Source organism: Dermacentor andersoni, chromosome 5 (assembly GCF_023375885.2).
Source record: "Dermacentor andersoni chromosome 5, qqDerAnde1_hic_scaffold, whole genome shotgun sequence".
NCBI lineage: Eukaryota > Metazoa > Arthropoda > Arachnida > Ixodida > Ixodidae > Dermacentor > Dermacentor andersoni.
The window spans coordinates 100,023,411-100,048,959 of record NC_092818.1 but is presented as its reverse complement, the minus strand read 5'-3'; the positions used below and the strand labels follow the sequence as shown (position 1 = coordinate 100,048,959).

At 46.5% G+C, this 25,549-nt stretch overlaps 2 protein-coding genes across 4 annotated transcripts; one reads left to right on the top strand and one right to left on the bottom strand.

Moving 5' to 3' along the window:
• Positions 1-249: 249 nt before the first annotated feature.
• LOC126530946 (uncharacterized) lies at positions 250-17,921 on the top strand. 3 transcript variants are annotated; one of them, XM_050178275.3, is made up of 6 exons: positions 250-370; positions 904-1,037; positions 1,678-2,512; positions 5,555-5,722; positions 9,946-10,083; positions 15,027-17,921. In XM_050178275.3, exons 1-6 carry the CDS (start codon positions 334-336, stop codon positions 15,530-15,532), a joined length of 1,818 nt encoding a protein of 605 aa, XP_050034232.3. In that variant the 5' UTR covers positions 250-333; the 3' UTR covers positions 15,533-17,921. The 3 variants fall into 3 exon arrangements, with proteins under 3 accessions (XP_050034232.3, XP_054926856.2, XP_072144343.1); XM_055070881.2 differs by lacking the exon at positions 904-1,037 and having other exon boundaries at positions 250-387; XM_072288242.1 differs by lacking the exon at positions 250-370 and having other exon boundaries at positions 377-1,037.
• A 2,375-nt stretch (positions 17,922-20,296) lies between these two features.
• LOC126530950 (methylmalonyl-CoA epimerase, mitochondrial-like) lies at positions 20,297-21,535 on the bottom strand. Its single transcript, XM_050178279.3, has 3 exons — positions 21,225-21,535; positions 20,967-21,147; positions 20,297-20,661 (listed from the first exon to the last, which is right to left on the bottom strand). The coding sequence occupies exons 2-3, from the start codon at positions 21,141-21,143 to the stop codon at positions 20,347-20,349; spliced, it is 492 nt and encodes a 163-aa protein (XP_050034236.1). The 5' UTR covers positions 21,144-21,147; positions 21,225-21,535; the 3' UTR covers positions 20,297-20,346.
• Positions 21,536-25,549: the final 4,014 nt, after the last annotated feature.

The window sequence follows — 25,549 nt, the reverse complement described above, 5'->3', positions numbered from 1 at the left end:
TGAAGCAGATAACAGGTGATATGTTAGTTGTAGAATGGGTGCTAAGGGGGAAGGGAAGCACAGTTAAATATGTTGAACTAAGTGGTGTTATGGAATCGGGGAAATCACAGGTGTAAGATGGAGTCAGCTGATAAAGCAATCTCACCCATCAAGGTTGCTGGGAGGGGCTGTCATCCTGCTGTTTACCTAAAATAGGCTGTTAATGAAGGATGTCCAAAAGATCATGCTTGCATTTGTTTGATTTGTCTTTCTTTTCTGCCTCTTTTCAGGCCCAAGCCTGGGCCCCTTGAAAAGCGTACCTGCTGCTATAAGCATGAAAATGTGGTCTGCGCCATGCCCGCTCTTCCTTACACAAGGCACTGTACAAAGCGTATCCTTGATGCAGAAGTAATGCCAACATGTTGCTGTCGCTGCTTTCTAGTGTGTCCCAGAAAACAGTGGGGCAGACAGATGTGGGTCTTGTTTCTTGTTTTATGTGAACCTGTGAATGTTTGCCACAATGTTGCACAAACAGGAGCTCTATGGGCAGTGACATAATCATTGCTGTACTTTTGCAACCGCATGTGAGTGTGCCTGAAGCACCAGGAGGTCTCTGGCAGCCACCTTCTGCATGGGTGTGCTGACACCAGAACGTACCATATTTACTAGATTCTAATGATGCATTTCTTGCCAGAAAAAATTGCTGTGAAACAACCTACAATAGTGGCACGCTATCATCACTGGAATTGAAAGTTTCTGGAATCTAATCCTCTGGTAGCTTCGTGCCCGTTACTCAAGTTCATTAAGCTATAGTGTTCTAGACACTATCGTAATGTATGTAAGGCATGTAAGGTAATGTAGGACACATGCCAGCGAAGTGAAAAAAAGAAAAAAAAAAACCCTCCTTAACCATCATTACATTAGACATAATGTACAATGTGGACCAGCTCCTGTTTGAGCACTGCACTGCGAAATTTGCGGACAACACGCAGTGCTGTGTTCCAGTGTTTGACATGTGCCACGAGCTGCCCCTCTGTCCGGAACATGCCAAAAAGAGAGTGAGTTGTACACCTCATCCTTTCATGGACGCTGCCATTTTACTCGGTGTCATTGTGCTCCAGCAGGGGACGTTGTTCACTGTGTTGCTCATAGCTGATGGATACTAAAAGCACCTTCTTTTCTGGCATCATATTCACCATTCTTTCTTCTTTTTCTTTCATTTGTGGTGCAGTTTGTAAGTATACTTGCCGATGGATTTTTTTAATACTTTTTCAACAGTGCTGCCTCATTTCCTATAGAGCCATTGTATGATGGTAACCAAATGGCTGCTAACTTTGACAGTTTTATTCTAAAATGCCCGATTTTTAAAGCTTCTTTACAATTGTCATAATGACCACAGTAATTTTAGATTTTTCCCTTTCACAGAAAGCAGGTCTGAAATAATATAAATGTTTGCCACCTATGAGCTAATTTTAGAGCGCCTGCATTTCAGTCCCGGCAGCCAAAGCGCTTTCTCACCTTCGAACTTTGCATAGCCCTAGACATCGCTCTTTCTGGGCTCTTTGCGTGGCATTCTCTGATGTTGCCTTGTGTGTATTCCAATAGTTCTGTGCTCATTCTATGTTAAGACACCAGTAATTTTGCCATTTAAGCTTTCTCACAATGCTGGGGTTCCCCTGCTCTTTCCGTGTTTTTCAGGACAACTACAATAAAATGGCGGCTGAGCCCAAACCCAAAAAGCCCCGCAAGAAATCTAAACCTCCTGCGCTGACACGACCACCCAAGAGGGGCAAGAAGAAGAAAGCTGCAGCTCCAGGCATGACAACACCACCTCCGATGGCACACTCTCCATCATCATCATCATTTTCATCATGTGTGCCACTCGAAGTGCTCATCCAGTCACCCGTATCCTCCTCGTCTTCCTCCTCTCCATGCTCTTCGCGATCACCCCCATTCCTCGGTGGCAGTGACTCCTCACCAGCCCTGCTAGGCAGTTTGGTGACCCCAACGGGACCGTCTGCTCAAGCATCTGCGCTAACAACACCGCCCAGTGGTGTGGGTGCCCAGCAACCCCTACTGCAGATGGTGGCAGCCGGGTGCTCCACTGTGCGCATCAAGACGGAGCCCAAGTCTCCAGTCATGCTGCACCACTCGCTACCCTCCTCCTCTTCCGGTTCTACCACCCACACAATGCCCATCTTGACGAGCCACCCCATGCCAAGGTCAACAGTGACGGCAGCCCACCTTTCTATGGCAGCAGCGGCGGCCCCTCACATCTTGGCGACAACCCGAGCGATGGCTGTCCACCATCCGCCACTGACAGTGGCTGCCACCACCCCCACCACGGCAAGCCATCTGGTGACTGCTTCGGCAGCAAGTATGCTGCCCGCTGTGACACACCCGTCGTCTACAGCACACCTGGTAACCAGTGCACCAACAGTTGTACGACCAGCCATGGTGAATCACTCACACATGGTGGCGCAAACCACTGTGACTGTACCGCATTCCTCAACCATGGCATTGGAGGCACCTGGTAAGTGCAGCTTACATTTTTCTCACTATATGTGCAGTACAAATTTAGTACCAGACTGACAGTGCAGGGATGGAAGTGCTGCGCCAAACCTTCGAGCTGTGCCAGCGTGCTCCAAAATGCGAATCTTGAATGAAGTAATTAAGTGTGCGCATTCCTTTGCAACCACACAGCCATAGCCTTGTGTTTGTACTATTCTGGATATCATTGAATACTGCCATATTGCAGTTCTGGTAGGCCCAGAGAGTGTCTAAGGCCTCAGATTGGCTCGAAGTGTACTGCTATTAGAGAAGTTCACATCATGGCGCAATTCGACATCCAGGAAAGCACTCCTGGACTCAAAACCAAGACAGTTTCAGGTGTGGCATCTGGAGTGTGGGCGGGCGTGGTTAGCTGTGGCGCAATCTGTCTCTCTCTCTCTCTCTCTCTTGAAACTTGGCAGTAGGAAAATTATAAACATATATGCATGTTTATAATTCTTATGCATTCACATACTATGTGAAGCAGCTAAAGATAATTTGAACTGGCACTCTTTATATGCGGCAGCCATGAAGAAAAATCATACTGTCAGTTAAGTGAATATGTAAGTTGTAGTTTGTTGGCAAGTAGCCGATTTTAGTTATACATTTTAGTGCTTGCATGTATGCCCTTTCGGTAAGTTTGTGTCAGTGGTGAACACTGTGCCTGTAAGGTCCCAAATCTATGTCTGCCCACGTACCACATCTGGTCGCCGATTTGACAGCTTGGCACGATGACAAATCACCTGCTTGCTCTCGTGAAACTTCTAGACCACAACTCTCAAGGTACAACACTGATTGTGCCTCAAATTTCGATCCTACATGTACTCCATTTTCTGCATGACCACATGTTGAAAGCATTCTAAGGTGAACTCTCTTCAGATTAGTGGAATTTTTTACATAAAATAAGGCTCCAAGTAGCATTTCTTGGGCTGGCTGCCTTGGTACATTGATCCGCTTAAGAGCAGGAATGTCAGGGTGTCTACCAACCGGGAAAACCGAGAATTCTCGGGGATTTTGAGTAGTCTGGAAAAAGTCAGGGAAAACTCAGGAAATTTGGGCCTCTATCAGGGAAAATTAGAGGCAATATTATTGAAAGGGTCGAAAGTCGCGGTAATACTGGATCGAGTAACAGACAGGAATCGTCTTTGATGGCCTGTCGTCGGCAGGGGGAGTTGTCAGTGTACAGTCAGCGAGCGACTTTCCGGATTCCCGATAATTTGGACGGCTTCGCGGCCCCGCCACGTGCCACATAGAGTCAACGTATAACAACGTGTGAAATTTCCGACGCAGGAACTCTTCGCCGTTCGAATTTCCGGATGTTTTGCCGTGACCGCAGGTCCGAAGCGGCAATAATCAAAGACACCACCACTGCCGTTTTGATTACTTCGCCACCTCGAACCGGCACTCTCGCACGCAGATTCGCTGGCAGCCGTTGCCACCACTGCGGCAAAGCTATAGGCCTAGCTGCTTCGACGTTCGCTATGAAGCTTCTTGCCGTTGGGTGCCGAGTTTTTTATTGAAAGAATTAGCTGCTGTCAGCAATGGCACGGACTCCGCCTTTGTGGTCCTCGCGATTGGCTTAGAAACTTGGAAAACACGGTGCGTTGCATAATGCTGGTTTCTGAAAGTCAGCTTCGCGTCTGTACAGAAATGTTACTTGGTGAAGCTTACGCAAAAGTATTGCAGTGAAGCATAACAAGCGTGGGAAGGGGCCACGGAACACAGTATGTATTCCTTAATTATACACGCAGGCACCCGGTATTTCCTGTCACAGTACGAGCACCGATATGCCTAATATGTGTACCGACAGGCCTTCAGAGCGTTTTCGAACGTGCCTGTGGCGGTTTGAGCCCCTAAGGGCAGTAAGTGACACGGATTTATTTTTTTCCAACTGGCCGATTTTTCGGACGTTTTCGCGGCCCCTAGGGAATTCGAAAAATCGGTCGTGGGCTGGGCAACTGACCAAGATGCTTCAAATGGTCCTTGGGGCGAACGAGTGGCGGAAGGCAGACAAGAACAGAAATTACCTACGCATTGAGGAATAAACGGGAATGGAAGCTTGCTGCTGCCGTTTTGAAGGAGCTTGAGCTCAAAAAATAAAGTTTTGGCTGATGCCGAGATGCAGGTGTCCCTCTTCTAAACCAAAATAAACTCTTTAAAGCAGTGAAACACAACACTCGGGCGTCGTGCGCGGGCTGAAAGTATGTCAGGACAGTTGAGGTTGACTTACGAGCTGTTGTGAGAGAATCTCAATTGTGACAGAGTTCGGGCCTCATCCCACTAAGGTTGCTATCAGTTGATAGAAATAGCTCATATTCGAAAATATTTGCTTCTATATGCATCTCCTTTTTATTCGTATTTGATAATGTCCGACCCCATTTGCAATTTATTTCGAAGACACTTTATTTGCTGTGCATTTTACTAACCCATGCCTTCTATTCTCTTTTTGAATAACATAAACACTGCTCCTTAGTATTCAAATTGTATTAAGTCACGTTTTTATTTTTTTCATGTGCTTACTAGAGAGTGACAGCATCAGGCGATATGGTTTCAGTCCGTCTTGACATAAAACATAGTTATGCATCACTCCGGGAAATTTGCAATGGCACTCAGGGAAAACCTGGAAAACTCAGGGAATTTGGAAATGTCAACTTGGTAGACACCCTGAATGTGCTTTCTCCTTCTATGGTGGGGGGGCTCTAGGAAAATGAGTCGCCTGTTTCAGAAACAACTTTTAAAATTCTTGCGAGTAGGAATAAGATCACAAAGTTGAAACTAATCTGCACCATGTTTTCTATTGAATAATATGAACATCAGGAATGGCAAATCTGTGGTATGCATTAGTTTCTGCCCATTCAGACACCTTAGGTTCCAATGACAGTTGACTTTTATTATTATTGTTGTTATTTTTTCTTAAGCACTTCTGATTAATTGAGGTGCATTCTATGTAAGATATGGCTGAAGTGGACATATATTGAGCCTTTAGCAAGTGGCAATCGCTTGTGTCTTTTGTTGCTCATTCTAGCTGCTGCAGTTGTGGGAGCTTTGGGTGCTGCCACCTCAATGGTTGAAAGCTATGGCTATGTGCCTGTGGTGGCTGCCAGCAGCATGAACACTGAGACTGTGGCAAAGGAACTTGTGGAGAGAATAGAGCCCGACCTGGCAACAGATCTCGAGAACCAGTTCTCACCAGGTGCGTTTTGAGCTGTCTTGCTTAGCAGAGTTCTTTTTATGGGCACTGTTAATTTTGGTCATTTATGCCAGTATTTGGACATTTGCCAGTATTTTAATCATAATTTCTTTGCATTTCCTTTTACTTGGACAGGTGTCTATTGCTGAATTTTCTATAATTTCATGATTGCGTTTCGCCTAGTATTGCGCTGATGGAAGGGCATAGAACAAACATAAAAGGACGAAATGTGGACATACGTTTGTGCCATGCATGTCCACCAACTAGCCTCGGTCATTGCTTTACTGAATGTTCTACAATTTGTTTTAATGCAATCAAATTATAGAGGTGAGTCGCGCTATGGCATCTGTGTGCAATTACAGTTGTGTCATGTACTTTGACCCTCAGTAATATGAACAGTTTTTATTGCTGCACCTTTTCCCAGCATCAAAGTTGCACACTGTGTTGACACTCGCTGAATTTGTTCTAGATGTGTAGTACAGTGTAGTACCTGTGTGAGGCTGACGTAACACGCAGCTTCTGCCACTGTCAGGCGTGAATTGGCCATGCTGTTGCTTTACGTGTCATCCTCATCACTGTCGTTAGGTGACACTTCGGCAATAACAGAGGCAACGATGGCGAAAACTTGAACCTAGAAAGTTGAACCTTGTAGCCGACGTCTTTTCGCGATCCCAGCAGCACTACCGAGCATCTTTTGCGTTCCAAATGGCACACACCGTAGTCAACAGTAGATCTCTCTCATGTGCCAGCTTCGACTTCGTGCCACGTTTGATAGCACGAACAATGTGCAATTTTTCTTTTATGCTGAGCCCCAGGTGTTTGTCCGAGCTTCGGTATGATGCATGTCCCAGCTTGCATGACGCCACAACACACGCCACCACTCTCCAGCCACAACACTGTCTGGCTCGGCGCCGAAATGATGTTGATGTCAATGTGGCTTCTACTCTTCCAAACGCCCTCTGCGTTTGCGCTTAGAGGTCGTTTTGATCTCTGAGGCTCATTCTTCTGCCTGGCCAACCTACCGCCGTGATTGCACTACGAAAAGTTCAAACACTGCGGGTTAGCCGATACATACGCATTAACCTTGTACAATTTATGCGAATACAAAATGCATGATGTTCAACGGCCGTTGAGTTGGGGATTTGACTTTACTACTTTTAAAATGAAACTACTGTTTAAGAGGGTACAGTTTAACGAGGTTTTACTGTATCTTGAGCTCAAATATAACATACGTTTATGCACGCTTTCAGTACAGTTGAACTCACTTGTAACAGCATTGAAGTGTCAAGAAAACATCATTGTTATAACCGATAATTGTTATAAGCAGGTTGCAGGAAAAATGCAGAGCGGAACAATCAAACGGTTTAATTAGACTGAAAGAAGTACAGTCGAACCCACTTATAGTATTACTGATTTTAAGAGGAGACGCTCCTCAAAGCAACTTTTTTTTTTTATTACTTGTATTAGAGGTTTCAAAATTCAGTCATGTATAGAGTTTTCTGTGCAGATTTCAAATATGGCACTACTTTTTGTGTAGCTGTTATAGTTTTAGAGTTATGTGATGCACAATGCCAAAATATAGTAATCTTTATGGGCACTTCTTTATGTAATAAATTTTCACGAAAAGCATCATGCTGTAGCTTGTTTAGCTCTCTGTAGATCGCAAAGGGCTGATATCTAGCCAAACAGTGTGTACAATTACTGAAACTATGGAACAAAATTGGAACATTGCAACTAATTTTTTCTCAATTCTCTGAAATGTAACCATGTACTTTTGCAACTTACTGCTTCGAGATATTGCAATGTCAAGTAGATATTAGCACTGTGCGTGTTGTAACGTAGGTTGGAGACGGAGTGTTACAAAAGAGACGTTTCTCTTTAATGGCGGGCCAGAAGAAGAACGTGCAGCTTACGCACTTCGTCTTTCATGGTGCCGACTTTTGCGCGCCCCGTTCTGTGGTGCGGGAGCCCCACATCTTTGTGTCAATTTCCCCATGTGAAAAGCGACCGTCTCGGTCGCGTCACAAAGTTCTTTCAGCGACATAAGAAGTGGAGCTCCTCAGGTGCATCTCGGCGTTCATGTACGCGCATAGTATGATTTCATGCGCACTACATGAACAACTTCAGCGCGAGGATGACGACGGAGCAAACTGGGGTCAGAACTGCAGGGGACGACTTAGTAGGTCACGTCACTGAGGCGGCTCGTAACCTTGTAGGGCCCAAAATACCGGCAGATCAACTTTTCCGAGAGTCCACAGCGACGGACGGGCGTCCAGACCCACACGCAGGCGCCGGTATGGTAATGGACGTCCCGTCGACCCTGGTTGTATCGAAAGGTGTCTGTATGCTGTTGGCTCCGGATACGATGCCGAGCCAGCTGGCGTGCCTCTTCGGCTCTTTGTACAAACTCTTCCGCATGTTCGCTGGTCGGGCTATTATCAGCCAGAGGCAGCATGGCGTCAAGTGTTGACGTGACGTGGCGCCCGTATACAAGTTCGAACGGCGTAAACTGTGTAGTCTCCTGTACAGCAGTGTTATAGGCGAAAGTCACATAGGGTCACATAGGGTAAAAGCTCGTCCCACGTCTTATGCTCTACGTTGACATACATGAGAGCATATCAGCCAGCGTTCTGTTCAGATGTTCAGTTAATCCATTGGTTTGAGGTTGATACGCAGTGCTCTTGCGGTGAGAGCAATGCGTCAGCTGGAGAACGTCCTGCATAAGTTCCGCTGTAAATGCTGTACCGCGGTTGGTGATTGCCATGCTTCGGCGAGACCGTCTCGCGTGGCTGCCTTCGAACGCGCCACCGTTCGCATGACCGTACGCGATAACGACCAGGCGTTGGGATCCAGCATGGGGCGAACATATTCGCTCGCTGTCCGGTCGCGGTGAGTCGGACTTATAGATTTGTCGCGCGCCCATCGGCATGTTTTGTGGATAGCAACTCGGCTAGCAGGCATTGATCTATGAAAGGTGCAATAAATGCCCTTGTGATTGTTTGGACTAGTGTGTTGTCGTTCCTTTGTCCCAAGAGTACGGGAGGAGAACCCCACAGAGTACAGTGACTTCATTATTTAGATGTTTTGAAATAAGCTTAGAGATAAACTTAACCTACAAAAGTTGCTGTTTATTTGCACAACAAAAATTTATCCTTACAGAAACTATATTGGTAAAGGGAACTTTACAAACATCTAGGAAAATCTATGGAATTTTTTTAACCGAGTTTGGCAATAACTGGCTTCGGAGATTGCAGAACTGCGTAGAGTGCACCAATGAGTATGCCATAAGTGTGCGCGCGACGCTGTCCCCCAAGCTGATGAGAAGGAAGCTACTTTCTCTTGCACCCAAGTATCCACGCCATCAGGTGGTTATAGCATCGGTACACTCGCGCCATCTCTTGTGCTACTGGATTACTATGGTTTGCTCTGCTCCGTGTGTGCTATGTGGGAAAGCCAAATGCCATGTGGGGAAAACATTAGGTGTCACACCATAATATGCTTACAATGTATGGCTTTGCTGCTGCTTCCAGTTGTGTTGGCCTGTACAAAACGGAGCTATGTAGTTGATAGGATACATACACTGTTATAGAGACATAGACACTCGGCAGAAGGTTTTGCCGATTCTCCTGCATGAACCACTCTTTGTGTTATACACGACTCCAAAGCTTGATTGGTGTTGCGCTCTTAGGCACGAGTGTCATGCATCGAAATGCATTAGAAATTCAAGTGACAGTGGATGTCACATTGCTGCTGGTAAGCTTTCTGCAATAGCGTACTGCACTGCGACACATAGGCTGCAAAAATAATTGCTAGTAATTGTCATGTGCATAGTTCTGTCACTGCTTCATGTGACATCACTAAGGTAGGCTGACATTCGTTTTCTTGACTTTGAAGAGCAGGTATGAGCGAGCCACTTCGCAGTGTACTGATGGTGGCCGGGCACTGCCTCGATGTTGAACTTGCCTTGTATTGCTGCTTTCATTGTGCTAGATGTTTCAACAGCGTTGGTGCTCAATGGAGGTGATGCAGTTACCGGTAATTTACTTTAACTGTCATCATTTTTCGCATAACACAGTGTCTGGCTGCATTGTTACTGACAAATTGCTTCGTTACCAGTTTTTGTGGGGGTTTATTGTCAGCTTTCTCATTGCCATTTACAAATTTGCACTGCATAAGTTTTGTGTTTGCCTTTATACTGTGTGTGACAGTTTGAAACTCCATTGCAGACACAATAGAAAAATCTTTGGAGCTGCCACTTGATGCAGCGGAACTGGCCAACCAGGCAACGAAGCTTCTTGAGGAGCATGACTTCACGGAGGTGTTGAACAAAATCTCTGATGATGCTTTCAGCGACTTCTTTGCAGGTATGCTTTGTATGCTGTCTAACACCTTACCTCTGATTTATAGTCTTTAATCGTAAATCATGTGCCCTTATACACTGTTTAAGAAACAGTATTTGTGTTGCCACTACCATTCCTGCCAGTTTTGCACAAGCGAGTAAACTTTGCATTCCTTGCACATGCACCTAGCCAGTCAGCATGGCTTGGCTGGGACATCCAAGCTGTGGGTAGTGGGGATCGTAAGAGTAACATGGTTGTTTTACTGTGCTATTAAACGCTTACATAACTCTTGATTTTGGTATAGTTTCATTTTGAAGCAAATAGAGTCACTTATTGCGAGTAGCCAGTCAGAGTTGCTCATGCAGATGTGTAATCAGCCAGTTTAGCCAGACGCATTTGAGAGTTACTGTGTACTGCTGCAATGCTGGAAGTGTAGGCGATACATCTTGTGACAGTAAGTTTATATAGAATTCAAAGAAGTGCTCTTGTGTTACACGACTGCATAGCTTGATTGATGTTACGTTGCCTTGACCATATACAGTGGCCATTCATTACAATGCACTGCGATGATCTAGTGAAAAAGGCCCGTTATGTCCGAAGTCTGTTCTGTTCAAAACTTGGGTCGCGGTATGTTGTTAACGCTTCCTTGACGAGTGTTGCCTACAGGCAACATACCGAAAAAAGAATTCTTTTCTTGCCGAGTTTCAGTACTAAGTACGAAGTTTCTGGCTAAATTTCTTTGGCCAACACTGAATGACAGGCAGCAAGCATCATTTGTTGGTTTAGAGCAGGAACACTGAACGAGGAAGAAGTTTTGTACGAGACTCGCTGTCTTGTGAAAGCATGGTCAGAGGAGACCGACCAATGCATGATATCCAGCTGCAGGGGTATCGTACATCTGATGTAAAGCAAATGAAATGTACACTTATGGTTCACATTGTGGGAGTTCCTTCGGTCTACCGGGGCGCAGTCGTTGCTGTGCCTAAGGCTCCGGACTTACTCGCCATTGCGAGGAAAACCCCTCCCAAATGCCTCCCCTCGACCGCGCGCCGTTTTCCCCGGGCGCCGTTTTCCCCGGGCGCCGTTTTCCCCGGGCGCCGCGACCGCGTCCCGCGACGTCATGCTACGCGGCCCTGCGATTGGGTCGTGGGGGCGTGACGTAGGGAAGAAGCCCCGACTGGGGACGATCGCCGTGCGCGGGGGAGTAGTGCTGCGACAGGGACGAGCGCCGGTCACGAGAGGCAAGCTGCAAGGTACGTGAGCGACCAGCTATTTGTGTACCCAACGCCCCGGCCTGGGGACGTTCACATGCTTTGTCAGCTTGCGTAAGTGTGGCTTGCTGAGTGGCTCTGCGTTCCGCCCTTGCGGTAGTCGCAGGTGCTCAGTGCGTCACATTTTGCGTGTCCGAACCGTCGCGGACCATTGTCGGTGACGGGAAGCGCTAGGTAGCGTTTGCGAACGCATTTCGGCCCGCGCGCGCAAACCATTGTTCGATGCGGCGCGTAACCCGCCTTCCTCGCCATCGGGAACCGCGGGCGCCGAGTGTACTCCGTGTGTTTCGGTGCAGACTGGTACGTGTTGGCCATTTGCGATTAATAAACGCCTTAGCTGTCCTGAACGCCTTGTGTTCCTGGGAGAGCGCCCATGCGTACGGCCAGAGCCGGCCAGGCCTTTCGGCTCGGTGCTCGAACCTGCGGTGGGTCTATCGCCGTACGCCGTCGTGCTGCGTCGTGAGGCTCCACTTCTCGGGGGCCACTTGGCCACGCCGTGCGCGGAGACGTACAGTGAGCCCACATTTTGGCCCCCAACTGTGGGGCTTGATGACCGCGAAATGCTGGCTCGTGTTGTGCCCGTTGCTCTTACAGAGTGAGCAGCACAGTGGTACAGGCTTTCCGGCAACCGCGCAACGACGCTCGAAGATTTCAAGGCGGCTCTCCGCCAGGAATTTTTGCCTGTTGACTACCATCGTAGAATGCGGCGCGAGCTCGAGTTGCGGATGCAGGCCCCGGACGAATCGCTCCTCGAGTATGTGCGAGCGATGGAGGAGCTGTTTCAGATGGCGGAGCCGATGGCCTCCAGCGACGAGAGAGTCGAGAGGGTGATAAGGCAGGCTCACCCAACTTTTGCGGCCTACCTGCGTGGAAGTCGGTTCCGTGATCTGGAGGACATGGCCGCCGAGGCCAAACGTATACAAGGCGACCTGCTGGCCATGCGTGCCTACCGCCCTCCACCGCCTGCAAGCGAGGCACTAGAGCCGCGCTGTGCGTGGACGGAAACTCTTTTTCATTCACGCCAACAGCAATCGCCCGCGCAGTCCACTTTTGCGGTGGGCTTTGAAAACCGGCAAGCTTGGGGAATCAGCGAACGCGCCTGGGATCCTCATGCGTACGCACGGCGCGCGGCCAGTGCGGGGCAAAGGCCCAATCCGCCCCCTCAATTACGCCAAGCAATCCGCAGCAGCGCGCGCCCAGCGGAAGACGCATGTCCCGAACGGCCTGAGGGCAGCGCGGCTGGCGGAGCAGGACGACCGGGGCAGAGTGCTTTCAATTGCAGGAATGCGCGCGGCGGAGTCCGCTGTTTCGAGTGAGTGAGCTGGGCCACATTGCTCGTTACTGCCCCAGAACATATAATGAGAGCTGTCATATTATATTCAAAACGAAGCTGGTGACTTGGGGTGAAGCCCTTTCCAGTTTTCTGTCTGGGGTTTTCCCCCTATTGCTGAAAAAATTTCTGCGAAATATTATTTCTTTTTGTTGATTATGCTTATTCCTGATGTGTTTTGCATATTTAGATTGAAAACAACATTTTTTGGGGGCAATTTATATGTCTTGTCATTAATGGGTTAAATGGTGAAACTTTGCACATACCGTAGTCTAACTTGTAAGCTAACGAAAAACGATAAAATCGTTGAAATTGAAATAACGTATAGATAAATGGGTTCATGCAGCAATTGTACAACAATATGGCGTGGAGTCTTCCTGTCCGCTGGTTTCCGAATGCCTGTTGCTGACAAATGGCAGCTTCCCCGTACTAGAGCGTATGTACACCTGCACGGTGGCAAGATTAACAGCCAGCACAACGGCAAGGAGCAGGCTGGCCCTCGCTGTCGTGCCAGCTGTCCAGCCTTAGTGCATCGCTGCCACCAATAACACAAGCAACGGCTATGGTTTGCTCCTCACACAAAACAGTGGCCAGTTGTACAAACAGGTTTTAATTTTATCTTTCGCTACAAGCGACACCCACTGGCAAGTAATCTAGCACGAATGAGAGCCGTGGTAGGAGGCCAGCTCAACTCTGGAGCCCATGTCTGGCCATTGCTGCACTGCGTACGAGACACCTCAAACGCGCCATAGCAGCATATTTTTTTGTGTGTGATCTGATGTGATGAAAAATTAAGCATTCTCTAGGCATTTTACAATTGTCAGGGGTTGATTTTTAAAGTGTCGTAGGCTACGGCTTCACTTCGAAGTCGGTTAGGCCTAGCGGCACCCTTCGCGCTTCATTAGCACTCAGCCGACAGCAGTCCGCTTGCGTGGTCTACACAAAAACTCAGTTGGCAGGGCATCGCGCGGTATGTTGCCTGCGGGAAGGGAAGCTGTTGCAAGGCCTCAAACGGCCAGAAATAGTTGCATGCAGCGCACTGTAGCACACATTCGTTGCCGCAGCAAGGTGCGTTGCAGTATTTATGCACAGTATGTTGTAGTTACACTATATAAGCAAAATTCGCCCAAACATTTGTTTGTTGCAGCCAATGTGCGTTCTACCCAGGTCTGTTCGTTATAGCCAGCTCTATAAAAGGCAGAATTGGTTACATTGATAATGTAGGAAGATGAAACTAAGTGAGAAAAATAGTCTGTTATATCCGAAAGCATGTTGTATGCAGATCTGTTGTAACAGGCATGGACTTTGTTTCTTGGCATCATTCACAACGGTACACTTACAATTTTCTTTAATAACTAATGGGCTATGTAGTTTATGTATGTAGTTGAGTAACCACAATAGGTTGTACAAGTGGAAGAGAATACTGCCAGTGTTTTATGAACAGTTCCGTAAGCTAGCCAGCTTGCTCATGGTTCAAACTGTTGCAAGAAACTGTGCCGGCTGTAAGTGAATGTTAGGTGCTGAGCTGGGCTTGTGCATTCCAAGAAACCAGAGAGTGAGCATGAGACACAATGTGAACCTAAAAGTTGCACGTAAGGCCTGTCCTATAGTACTTGTAGCTAAAGGTGTAGAAACGTTTGAACTCTTTACTTGTGCAGACTGGTGGCCCATCATCTCCGCCAACAGCTTCCTTAGTTGTCACGTGTCGCAAGTTGAACCAGGACACTCATTTGCAAGTTTACCATTTGCTGTACAGTCAAACTCGGTTATAATGAATAGGCTTGCACACTACAAATAGCTTGGTGTATCAGGTTTATTCAATGTACCCAAAACTTGCATGTAACAAACTGAAAATTTTGTGATGATTTCATTATTATGTAGATTTTTTACCTCCAGTGGAGAAAAGAAGCAAGTAAGGAAAACCATCTATTTAAAACAAGGCTATGCCTTGTAGGCAGTAGTGTTTGTCTGGGCCATAAAATCTTCCTAGGCGTAGTCAAGAATGGTGTTTTCAATGTGCGATTGCGTAGACCTGCTACAGTCCACACATTTTCAATGTCAGCATGTTACCGGCGCAGCACATCCTCCACAAAAGTGTACCTTAGTAATGCGTCGGGCAAGGTGGCTCCTCACCTGGCAGCAAGTGTCCCAAGTTATCGTTACGTTATCAGGGATTGCGTGTACCACATCCTTTCACGCCAAAGACACAGGAATTAAATGGGCAACTTTGTAACATTTCATTAACTGCTTCACATAAATTCCAAAGTGTGAGTTGGATCTGCACAACTTTTTTTTGGTTCAACTGTGTACTAGTACTGCTGTCAAACACTGTGCGCAGTCCTCAGATGAGTGTGTTCTTATTGCAGAAGCGAAAAATGGCGAGTATGTGCCGAGCAAGGAGGAAACGGAGGAGTTGGAGAGGGCCCTGGCAGCTGTCTCCAAGGATGTGCACATGGCACGGGAATCCCTGGCCAAGCTTTCGGCAGCAGGTGGTGCACAGGGAGAGGTTCCTGACTTGCCCGATTTGGTGGATGCCTTCCCAGATTTGCCACTGAGCACAAGCGACATCAACTCGCTCACTCAGGCACTCATGGGTGGCGAAGCACTGAGAACTGTGGCACTACTTTCCTCTGCTGAGCAGGGTTTTACGCTGCTCGAACAGCCTACATTCACGCCCCAGCAACAGGCTGCCGCTGCTGTGACTGCAGATGCTGCGGCCATTTCAGCGTCATCTGGTGGCTGGCTCCTGGGGACATCGTCAGACTTTGCCACCTCTTCGCCTGCCACCACCCCCGAAGTGCCCACCCAGGGGTCTGCAGCTGCAGCAGTGTTGCCCAAACGTTCGGTGCTAGCGCAGGAGTCTGTGTCCTAGCGGTGAACTGGGACTCTCCGTCGCTTGCCTGGGCCTGAGGGTTTGCTTGAAGTGTTCTTTCCTCCACGGTGGTCCAACAAGTGCAGCAGCCTGGATTGGACACACGTTTTCTTCTTTCCCACCTTCTCTGGCCATCCCCCTATGGCGCCAGTGGAAGCTGCAGTACAAAAGCCCCTGCCAGTTGGGTTTTCCCTCTTTTACTTGCATCCGGTGGCAGTCGAGAGACGCCGTCACTGCTGCATAGGATACTGGGAGCCACCGCCTACAGTGGTGGTTCTCCGAGATGTGATCAGGGCCGAGGCCGTCGCTGGTTGGTTTGGGGCAGAAGCGTTCTCCTCGAGCGGTCTCGCACATGTACCTGTTCCAAAGGGTGGGGTGGGGGGTGCTTGTCGTGTTCTCGTGGCGGCTCTCCCTAGCGGGGCAATGTCGCTGTCGTCTGGGAGTCCCGTCCAGAGGCTGGCAGCTGTGGCTACTGCCAGCCTCTCCCTCCGTGTGCTGTTGTGCTCAATTTCTCGTGCATGTGTGGTCTCTACTTTTTCTTTTTTTAAAAGATTGTTTCGTGATGTGACACTTCGCTAAGACTTTTTGAGAAGAAATTGCTAGTGAGCGAACAGAAGCATTTCTCTGATTGAGCATGCTTCTGCATTTGTTTTCTTGTGTTTATTCCTTCTTGGCCATGTACAGCTTTTTGTTTGTAACGGAGTCTCTCTCTTTCTCATTGTCCTCTCCAAGTGTTAGGTAGCGTGGTTGTATTATAACTCTTGTGTATCATAGGTACCCGCTGCTGATGCTGCTTTCTCATTGTTTCACACTTGCTGTGGTGATAACATATTTTTTGGTATCAGTCCTCACGGTGTTTGTTCGGCATGCATCATCCTGTGTACAGGTATTTAATGATGTTTAAAATGCAGAAGTGCAAGCTTTTTGTTGCTTTCTGCAGTGACTTTTGTTGCGCAGGCAAATTGATCATTGTTGAACACTTTTTTTTAAATTTGTTTCACCTTGTGATGTGGACCATATGGCTTGTGGACATAAAGGTTGCCAGTATGTTATATATATATATGTATAAATATGTATACATGTGTATATGAGTAATGATTATTCTTAGGGATAAGATAACTTTGCTGTTTCAGAAATGGCGTTATCGGTGTTGTCTGCTACACAACAAAAATTTAGAGTATTTTTTTTTTTCCTTTCATATACTGGCAGGAGTTTTGTAGTGTTAGTGTGAAGCATTTTCCTTGTGGCAGGAAAGAAATGATTACCATTCTTTACCCTCCTCGGTTCCTGGGTACGAACAAACACAAACACTGTTCTTGTACAGCTTTTGTTTTTTAGTGTGCCTCTGGCATGTGTTGTTGATTCATGACATTGCTAGGAATGAAACATGGCGTATCATCAGTTTAGGTCATCCTGGAGTGTAAAAGGCCACGCACTGCCTGTCACTCTTTTTATCATATTCGTTACATCATTGTGGTACCTCCGTTATTTATATATATTTCATAAAAGATAAAAAAAAAAAGATTACATTGAAACGCGTGGCACTATTGAAGCCTGTAAGCAACATGAGGGAACGGAACTGCTCGTAATATGCATTTAGGTCGGGCACGTCCACACTGCCTAGCCTGGCACTGCTATTGGTTAATTTGCTCCGGCGCTTAATGGAATTAAATGACGGCACACACAGGAGTTAGAAGCTCTGGCCAAGGACAGAAGAGGTGGTGAATGCATGTGGACAGCCGGGAAGCACGAGCCCTGTTGCCTTTACAGCAGGCTGTGCCACTGGGTGTTATGGTTTCGTGCGAGTTGCAGAGTCCTGGAAAGGGGGCATGCTGTCTTCATTTCAGGGGTAGCTTTTAAGTAGCTGGTTTCGGGGTTAGTTGACCACTATACAGTTTCGAAATGGTTTAGACAAACTCTCGTAACCCTGAGTGTGACTGTTACTTCATATCAATGTGCAAGCGGGTTAAAAAAAAAAAAGCAATCCGGGAAAGGAATATTGAATGGCTCTTAATAGTATGCTAACTTGCTTTAATTCACTGCTTTAAGGTGCCTCCCTAAACGCATTGTGTTCTTGAACGGGTATACATTGTTTTTCTTTCTTTTGGCAGTCCTGTGCAATGCGTTCATACGGGCAGACTGAATGTCCTCACCTGATGCATTCATTTTTCCTTTTCTGCTCATTGGTAAGCACATTTTAATTGAGTTGGCTTCCAGCAGTTATTCTGAGCACCTTGCCAGCAGTTTTAAGCATTCTTCTGAAACAACCTTTCACTTCATTGGGGTAAGGTGAATCCAAGTGGGCTGGTAGCAGCGTCAGAGTCTAAATTTGGATTTGTATCCATAAGCCATCAACTGCGGAATAAATACTCCTGCAACTTATGTTGTACCCTCGTTGCCTTGTGCTCATTTCTGTAAACTTCTTGTGCATATCACGTTGCTGATTGTATGTACCATTGCTATAGATCTTTTGGTATTTATGAATGCAAATGGTGTTCTCCAAAAAGGATGAGCAATGATACTGGACAGTTGCATATTTCTTTCTATCATTAACTTAGCTTGAAAGAATATCTTATTCCACGCACAGAATTAATTGTAATCACAAAATTTTTTGAGCAACTGCTTAATCCCGAGCAAGATTATTGTGCGTCACCAGAAGAGAGACAGAGCAAACAGGCAAGTACCAGAAAGAGTGGCATGCTGCTGACCTCTGTTAAAGTGCTGTTAGCTGGTCATTTTCATACACCTGACAAAAATAACATGACTAAAAAAATTTCTTAAATAATCAGAAGAATAAGAATGGGCTGGGGTGCGTTTGGCAGGCATTCTCAGATCATGAACAGCAGGTTGCCATTATCCCTCAAGAGAAAAGTGTATAACAGCTGTGTCTTACCAGTACTCTCGTACGGGGCAGAAACCTGGAGGCTTGCGAAAAGGTTTCTACTTAAATTGAGGACGATGCAACGAGCTATGGAAAGAAGAATGATAGGTGGGACGTTAACGGATAAGAGCAGATTGGGTGAGGGAACAAACGCGAGTTAATGACATCTTAGTTGAAATCAAGAAAAAGAAGTGGGCATGGCCAGGACATGTAATGAGAAGGGAAGATAACCGATGGTCATTAAGGGTTACGAACTGGATTCCAAGGGAAGGGAAGCGTAGCAGGGAACAGCAGAAAATTTGGTGGGCGGATCAGATTTAAGAAGTTTGCAGGGACAACATGGCCGCAATTAGTATATGACCGGGGTAGTTGGAGAAGTATGGGAGAGGCCTTTGCCCTGCAGTGAGCGTAGCTAGGCTGATGATGATGAAAAAAATGTTGGCACTAATGCAAGAGATGAAAGGGATGACAAGAGCGCTCTTGTGTTAGTGCAGAGTTAAGCTTACTACCATGAGCCATATACAACCAAGCCCGGTTTGCAGTCCTATTAACAGATGAAACACGCAGGAATGTGTACAGTTATGCTACTGCAATACGAGGTGCATTTTTAGAAAGGCTACTTAGCTGTCACAAACAAATACCACATACAATTCGCCAGTCGAAGCACTGCGTAAATGAAGTCTGATGATATTCTCCCTGTCTTTGTCTCTACACTGTTCACAACTACAGTATTTTTTCATTGGCTATTCACATAACATCCTATGATACTATTTACAAAGCCTCTACTGGAGGGTGAATGGGTATCTTTCATTGGAAGGTAAGGCGAAAAGATGTTCTATCAAGGCTTGAGAAGAGATGGCTGAAAGTAACTGCGGGTGTGATAAAGGGAATGCATCATTCTCGTTGCAGCCGTTACATAAAATGCAGCAGAGAAACGTGAATGAGCTTGGTAGAACCTGCTGCTATTCACCCATGATAACAAATGCCCCACAGATTCCTTTCCAGTGGATACCCACAGGACTTTTATCATTGCTTATGGCACCCTATGATCACAGCTCTCGACAGTGTATCGTACTGCTGGAACAGATGAGCAGTAGAAAATGACATTGCTTCTACTACAGCTGCCAGCTCAAATGTATTAAGCATAGTTTCTCACTATATTACCTAGAGGGAAATCTGGCGCTGCTACACTGTGGTATGCATGGGAATGCCGGTATATTGTGACTTTGGATTGGCATCATTCTCGCCAGGACACCTTGAAGACACGCCTGGCAAGCAGCATTCAGTGTGTCACAATGATTCATTTTCTATTAAAACAGCACATAAAAAGCTGTTGTAGCATTATTGTTACACAAAAGCATGTTTAATTATGAGAACTTGCTATTGCATGTACAATTTTATGAAACGTATAAAGCATCAGCGGGCCGCTAAAGCTTGAGGACAGATTACAAGAATTGCGCTTGCTTTGGAACAATTTGTCATCTGTTACTGCTTTTCTTCGCTTGGTTATGCATTGTAAGTGAGTAAACATTGCTGGAATACATATGGGTGAATGAAAACCTTCTATGAAGGTTTTAGTTTCAGAACATGTTATTTGTTTAGCCATATCCAGTGGGCGAGCTTGTGCAACAGCAGCAAATCCTTGTGCTAAAATGCAAAACATACGGCATGCGCTATCTTAGCACTAAGATAGATAGTACAGTTGTATATGACTCGTCTTGCATACGTGAACGGTAGCTGCGGCACCAAACGCGCCTAGTCGGCCACAGTTAAGGCATTTTCAACACTTTGAAGCCATAATTGGCATTTAGTTACCTCAAGAACAGCACATGTGAGAGTGGCACTTATTAAAATACTATAATCACAAATCGTATCTGCAAGGCTACTTTCGGACGAAAAGCTTTAATAAGTGCAAACCAGCTAAGGAGGGCATCTACGCCTGCTCCAGCTCTACTAGGACGCCCCCGCAATCCTTTGGGTGCAAGAACATGACCGGCTTCCCGTGTGCTCCGATGCGCGTCTTTTCGGCCAGTGTGCGGATGCCCTTCTGCTTCAGGTCGGCCACGGCTGCCTCGATGTCGTCGACTTCCAAGCAAACGTGGTGGGCGCCACCCCCCTTGTTCTTCTCCAGAAAGTTGCCGATGGGGCTCTTGTCACCCAAGGGCAGTAGGAGTTCGAACTTCGTGTTGCCGACGTCGACGAACACCGTAGTGACGCCGTGCTCGTTCTGGGGAACCGGTTCGCTGACCTGCGGCAGTGGTTAAGTTGGCAATTCAATCAATCAAATAAACTTTCCTTTCTCCATGAAAGATATGGAGAAATAAAAGCTGCAATCTGCAGCTTTACGAGGTTTCAACCACCTTTAAGAAATCATTCGGAAAAAAAAGAAAAGAAGAGTCATTCATCACGAAGACCATGTAATATGCGCTAGTCTCACGCTCGCACACAGATTCGCAAAATGTCATGGCAGGAAATTAAGCGAAAGTTCACCAATCGCGAGTATGCGGTTTAATATCAGCGACGTGAACACGGGGTAACAAGTAACATACATACCTTGAGCCCTAGGGTGTCCCGATAGAAACTGGCGAGCTTCTCCAGTTGGAGTGTTGCAACAGCAACGTGGTTTAGTCTGAGGATTTTCCATTTCTGGCAAGTAATCGACGACGTTTGTAGCGACCGCACGATGGGCCTGCCCGCAGCTTGGACAAACGCGCGAAGCAGCGACTGCATTGTACTGCGAAAGAAACTCGTTTGTTTCAGAAGTGCGTCATTATACGGGCGACACTTAGTGCCCGCTGTAGGCAGACTTACCTGAAGAAGTACTTTTCAGTTGCTCAATTCCTTCGCTCCGTCCACGAGAAGCTGGTCTTGCACGGCCAGCTCCCGCTGTCTCCTTTGGAGTCTAGTGTTCTTCAGGAAACTGAACGTTAAATAAACGAAATATGCGCCAGTCAGCGCGGTAAATCCGATCAGACCAGTAACTGCTCCCTTGTAAAATTTTTTGCTGAGGTTATTCGTCTTTTGCTTTTTCATAATTTTCGCTTGTTACACCATTAAACTGATTAATACAACCGCAAACTTGTCTGGCTGATATATTGCCGACCAGCTAACGGCTTGGCTTGGATTGGGTGCCACACGCCACAGTTGCCACAGTTCACCGCAATATTTCGCTACGCGCTAATCATGACTAAACTTCATAAATCATTAAACAAAATGTATGTAACTTAGTGCATATGTGAAATATCCTACTTGCTATGGCGATTCCAAGCACGCATGCTAGTCTTCGCGTCTCCTTTTTCACTTACATGCCGCTCAACGCTTCTCTCTCAATGCATGCTTTATAGTTCCACTTTGTTCACTCAACTTCACAGTCGTCTTCTGTTGCCGAGTTCTTCACTGATAGCCTAACACTCCTCGCTTAATTCACGTACGGCGGCTAGAAGAGAGAGAGAGAGAGAGAGAGCTCCATGGTTCATTCTGTGGTTCCATTTTGTTCCCATCATTTCTTTCTCCACACTCAGCTGGTTTTCACTTTTTAATGCGTTAATATTCTTAGAATATGTCTCACGATTTTTTAAATAAATTTCTTCGTATTCGTATCCGGATGTCACGAACTTTCCGGGGGCTAACTATCTATGTGTGCTACCGTTTTCCAGCCAACCTGGGTCACTGTGTCACATGGTCGAACGGTTTAAGCATCGGGCTGCTGTGCTGAGAGAACAGGGTTCCAAACCAACCGTTGAACCAGCTTGAGTCAACGAGTATGTGACAATGTGTACATATATGCCGCTCTTCAGCGAACTTCTTTCCCGCCGACGTGGCTCATCTTTGACGCCGACTTGGAGCTCTGGGTACGTGACAATCGGCCTGTGCTGATCCTCAATGAGCCTCTCTGAAGCCAAGTTGGGTCACTCGGTATGTGTCGGTAGGTGCGTGCCGCTCTACAATGACAAAAACAATCGAAAAGATATCCTTTAAATTTCGCCGATGCTCGGTGGAATCGAGCCCATGTCACAGGTCTTTTACGCCAACGCTTCAACGAGCTGCACCATGAACGCACTGGGCACGTGCTGCCCTTCAGTGAACCTTTCGCCAACTTGGTTCACTATGTATGCTCGCCACTGAGTGTTAGGGCAAGCGAGGGAACAATTCTCAGCTTCCGCACGCACCGGCGCGCTACGCTTCTCGTCTCCGATTCCACGCGCAGATTTCTCGGCAGTGTCTCTAGATGGCGCAACGGGTCCAGAAAGAAGCGCGAGAGGGGAGCCCGGCTGCCGCATGCCGCGTTTCTCAGCGTTTGCACGCACCGGCGTGCCGTGCATTTCGGAGACCATGCGCAGGCTTCGCGGCGGCACCGTTCGATGGCGCCCCCTGTTCTTCAGGAAGCGTGAAAGGCGAGTCCCGCTGCAGCACACGCCTCTTATATAACGCGTTTTGACGGTGGCAGAGCGGCATATATATTGCTATATTGGTTCAATGCTAAACGCATTACCATCGACAGTCATCGTGAGATCAAGAGGAGTATTCTGTAAGTATCCAGCTAGTGGACATGACCATTTCGTCTGCTGCTGAAGTTGTGATTGGCTGTGCTGGGGTACGCGTCAGAAGGAGACAGGGGCCCCCGCCAATTAGCCGAGGTCAGTTATGCGTTAGACAATATCAGGCCATATTTGCTTTAACATAAACTTTGGAAAAATATGATAGTTTAACATATTCGCGCTGTAATTTTTCCTAATGTGTGAACGATCCTGAGCTCTAAACAGACTGATTTCAGATCAGGCTGATCAAAATGGCAGGCTCATATGAGCTTGAAAGTTGGATGCAGCTCGTACACGGTCAAAGATGCCGCGTTGGTCACTCTCGAACACTGCTAAAGATTCTGATATAGTGTTGAACGCGTGATAATGTATATTGACAGTCGGCTCCGAGACTTTGAGCATGAATTACATAATTTTTAGGTGACAAATAATTCTATTGCTTCCAAAGCGGCAGTTCTTCGGGTGGGTTGCTCACTCAAAGCGTCTCGAGCGGCCAGTCGCGCGGCAATTTTGCGTGCATTTGCGGGCTTCTTTCACGCCTGGAAAAATTTGTTTGTAGTACGTATTGAGCAACAGAAAGGGGCATCGAGAGCTTTCCATGTCGCTCTACAATTTCCTCATTGGCACTTTTCTTCGAATTATAACATCTCACAACTTGATTAATTAAGACTAATTATCTAATTAGGCGGAATGAAAAAATAATTTGAGTATTCACAAGCGACGGCGAATAACATTACCTTAGTTCTGTCCTGCTGCGTGGCATTCGCATATTTTTAAACTCTGTCTACAGTTAGCTGGGACACCCTGTAGATCGGGTCCGACCGAGCGAATTTTCTAAGCATAAATCATCACCGTTTTGCTAACACGGACACTGGACTTTGTTTTAGCACTGTTGGATTATTGTCATTACCATTACTTCGCTGCCGACGTAATCGCGCTTATAGGCACCGACTACGGGGGTGCTTCGGGGCCCGAGCCCCCTCCGGAGTTGTCCGGGGGGGGGGGGAGCTGAGTCCCCCCCACCCCGTATACGCACACGAGCACACCTAGAGTGCCATTACCAGAGTTTTGTCACCCACATCATTTGATGTTTCTTTTGACTTCCCCCACCTTTTCACTTAAAATTTTACTGGGGCTGATAGCTTACTGCATCATTGCTAGCGCGGACATGCACGGCTTTTAATTACTACTTTCGCTTTATTTCTACAAATCCTGACAATAGGGGGGGGGGGGCACGCGCATTAGAAACACTAGCGGCTACCGCTTCATCCGTATTTTCTCACCTAAACGTTGTTTTATATTTCCATTGTAAACACCATGCACATACACAATATATTTAAATGTACACACAGGGCAAAGTTTATTATATTTTTGAAAGAGATGGAGGTAGCCAATGAAAAATTATTGCTAAAGGTATGAATAGCCTATGCCTAGAGAATGAATATGTTGTTGTATGTTCACCGCGCTTCAAATTGTTTTGCGTGCTTTTTTGACCACGAAAAAACCTATAGACTTCAGTGACCCCTTCGGCAGAGTCTTTTATCAATGGCGTGTGAAATGCACGTGAATATTGTGTCTCAGTATTGCTTCTCTTTACAGTAAGCAATGCTAACGGCTCATGAAAAAAAAAAGATCATTTCCAATAATTTACATTTATTAGGGATGGAAACATAGTTGCATGCAAAGGTCATACAGGGTGTCCCAATACAGGGTGCACCAATTAACTATCATGCACCAAGATTTAAAAACGGAGCAATGCGTTACTCTAAGAAAACCTAGTGCATATAGTTTCCAGTACAGTGGAGTAACCGCCAGTAATTTTTTCGTTACTGAAACTTAATTAGGTAATTGTAATTAATTATCTAACTCGAGACGTACCATCCTAATTATCAAAGTGTCAATGAGGCATGTGAAGGCACAGCGAAGGGACATCTAACAGTGGTATTTGCAGAGACGTACTAATTGTGTACTAATTTTTTTTTTACTGATAAATAAACCTAGCGAAATATGGAGAATACTACGTGACTGCGCTCCCACCCGGATCATAGAGCAGCGCCCTCAAACAGCCGGGCTCCCTCTGAGTTATCCAGAACGAAATAAAGGAAATAAAGAGAAACATCGTGATCGAGCTGGTGCCTTATCTGCCGCGCACCGACCTAAGTAACAAGCCGCGTTTGGTGTTTGTTGGAAACAAGCTGTGATAGCTGTTGTCTGAGCGTGGATAAAGTGCACGGGTTATTGTTTTTTTTTTTTTTTTTTGCCACAAAACCTATCACCACAAAAGCGAATTGACAACGTCAGTGCAAAGTTTTAAAGGTGCGTTTGGTTTCGTCCCAGTCCAGCCATGTGTTTCTCTAATGAGGAGAAGATAAACGTGATCCTTGCCTTGAGATCTGCAAATGGCAACAAGAGGAAGGCCGCATATACAGGGTGTCCCACATAACTTGAGCCAAGAATTTAAAAATGAAAGGCGCGTCGTAAGCGAATTGAACCGAACGCATACTATTCGCAATTGCGTATAGTGACTCAGACAATTTTTTGGTTTCCCCATAACTAACTAATTAATTAAGTTTAATTCACCAATTTTGTCATTATTGC

Bases quoted from the DNA above. Each gene is read 5' to 3' on its own strand.
- LOC126530950 (XM_050178279.3), bottom strand. From the start codon at position 21,143: ATGCAGTCGCTGCTTCGCGCGTTTGTCCAAGCTGCGGGCAGGCCCATC. The intron at 20,662-20,966 runs GTATGTATGTTA...CCACTGCCGCAG, and splicing joins GGGACACCCTAGGGCTCAAG to GTCAGCGAACCGGTTCCCCA.
- LOC126530946 (XM_050178275.3), top strand. From the start codon at position 334: ATGCCCGCTCTTCCTTACACAAGGCACTGTACAAAGC. The intron at 371-903 runs GTATCCTTGATG...TCATTACATTAG, and splicing joins CACAAGGCACTGTACAAAGC to ACATAATGTACAATGTGGAC. The intron at 1,038-1,677 runs GTGAGTTGTACA...CGTGTTTTTCAG, and splicing joins CGGAACATGCCAAAAAGAGA to GACAACTACAATAAAATGGC.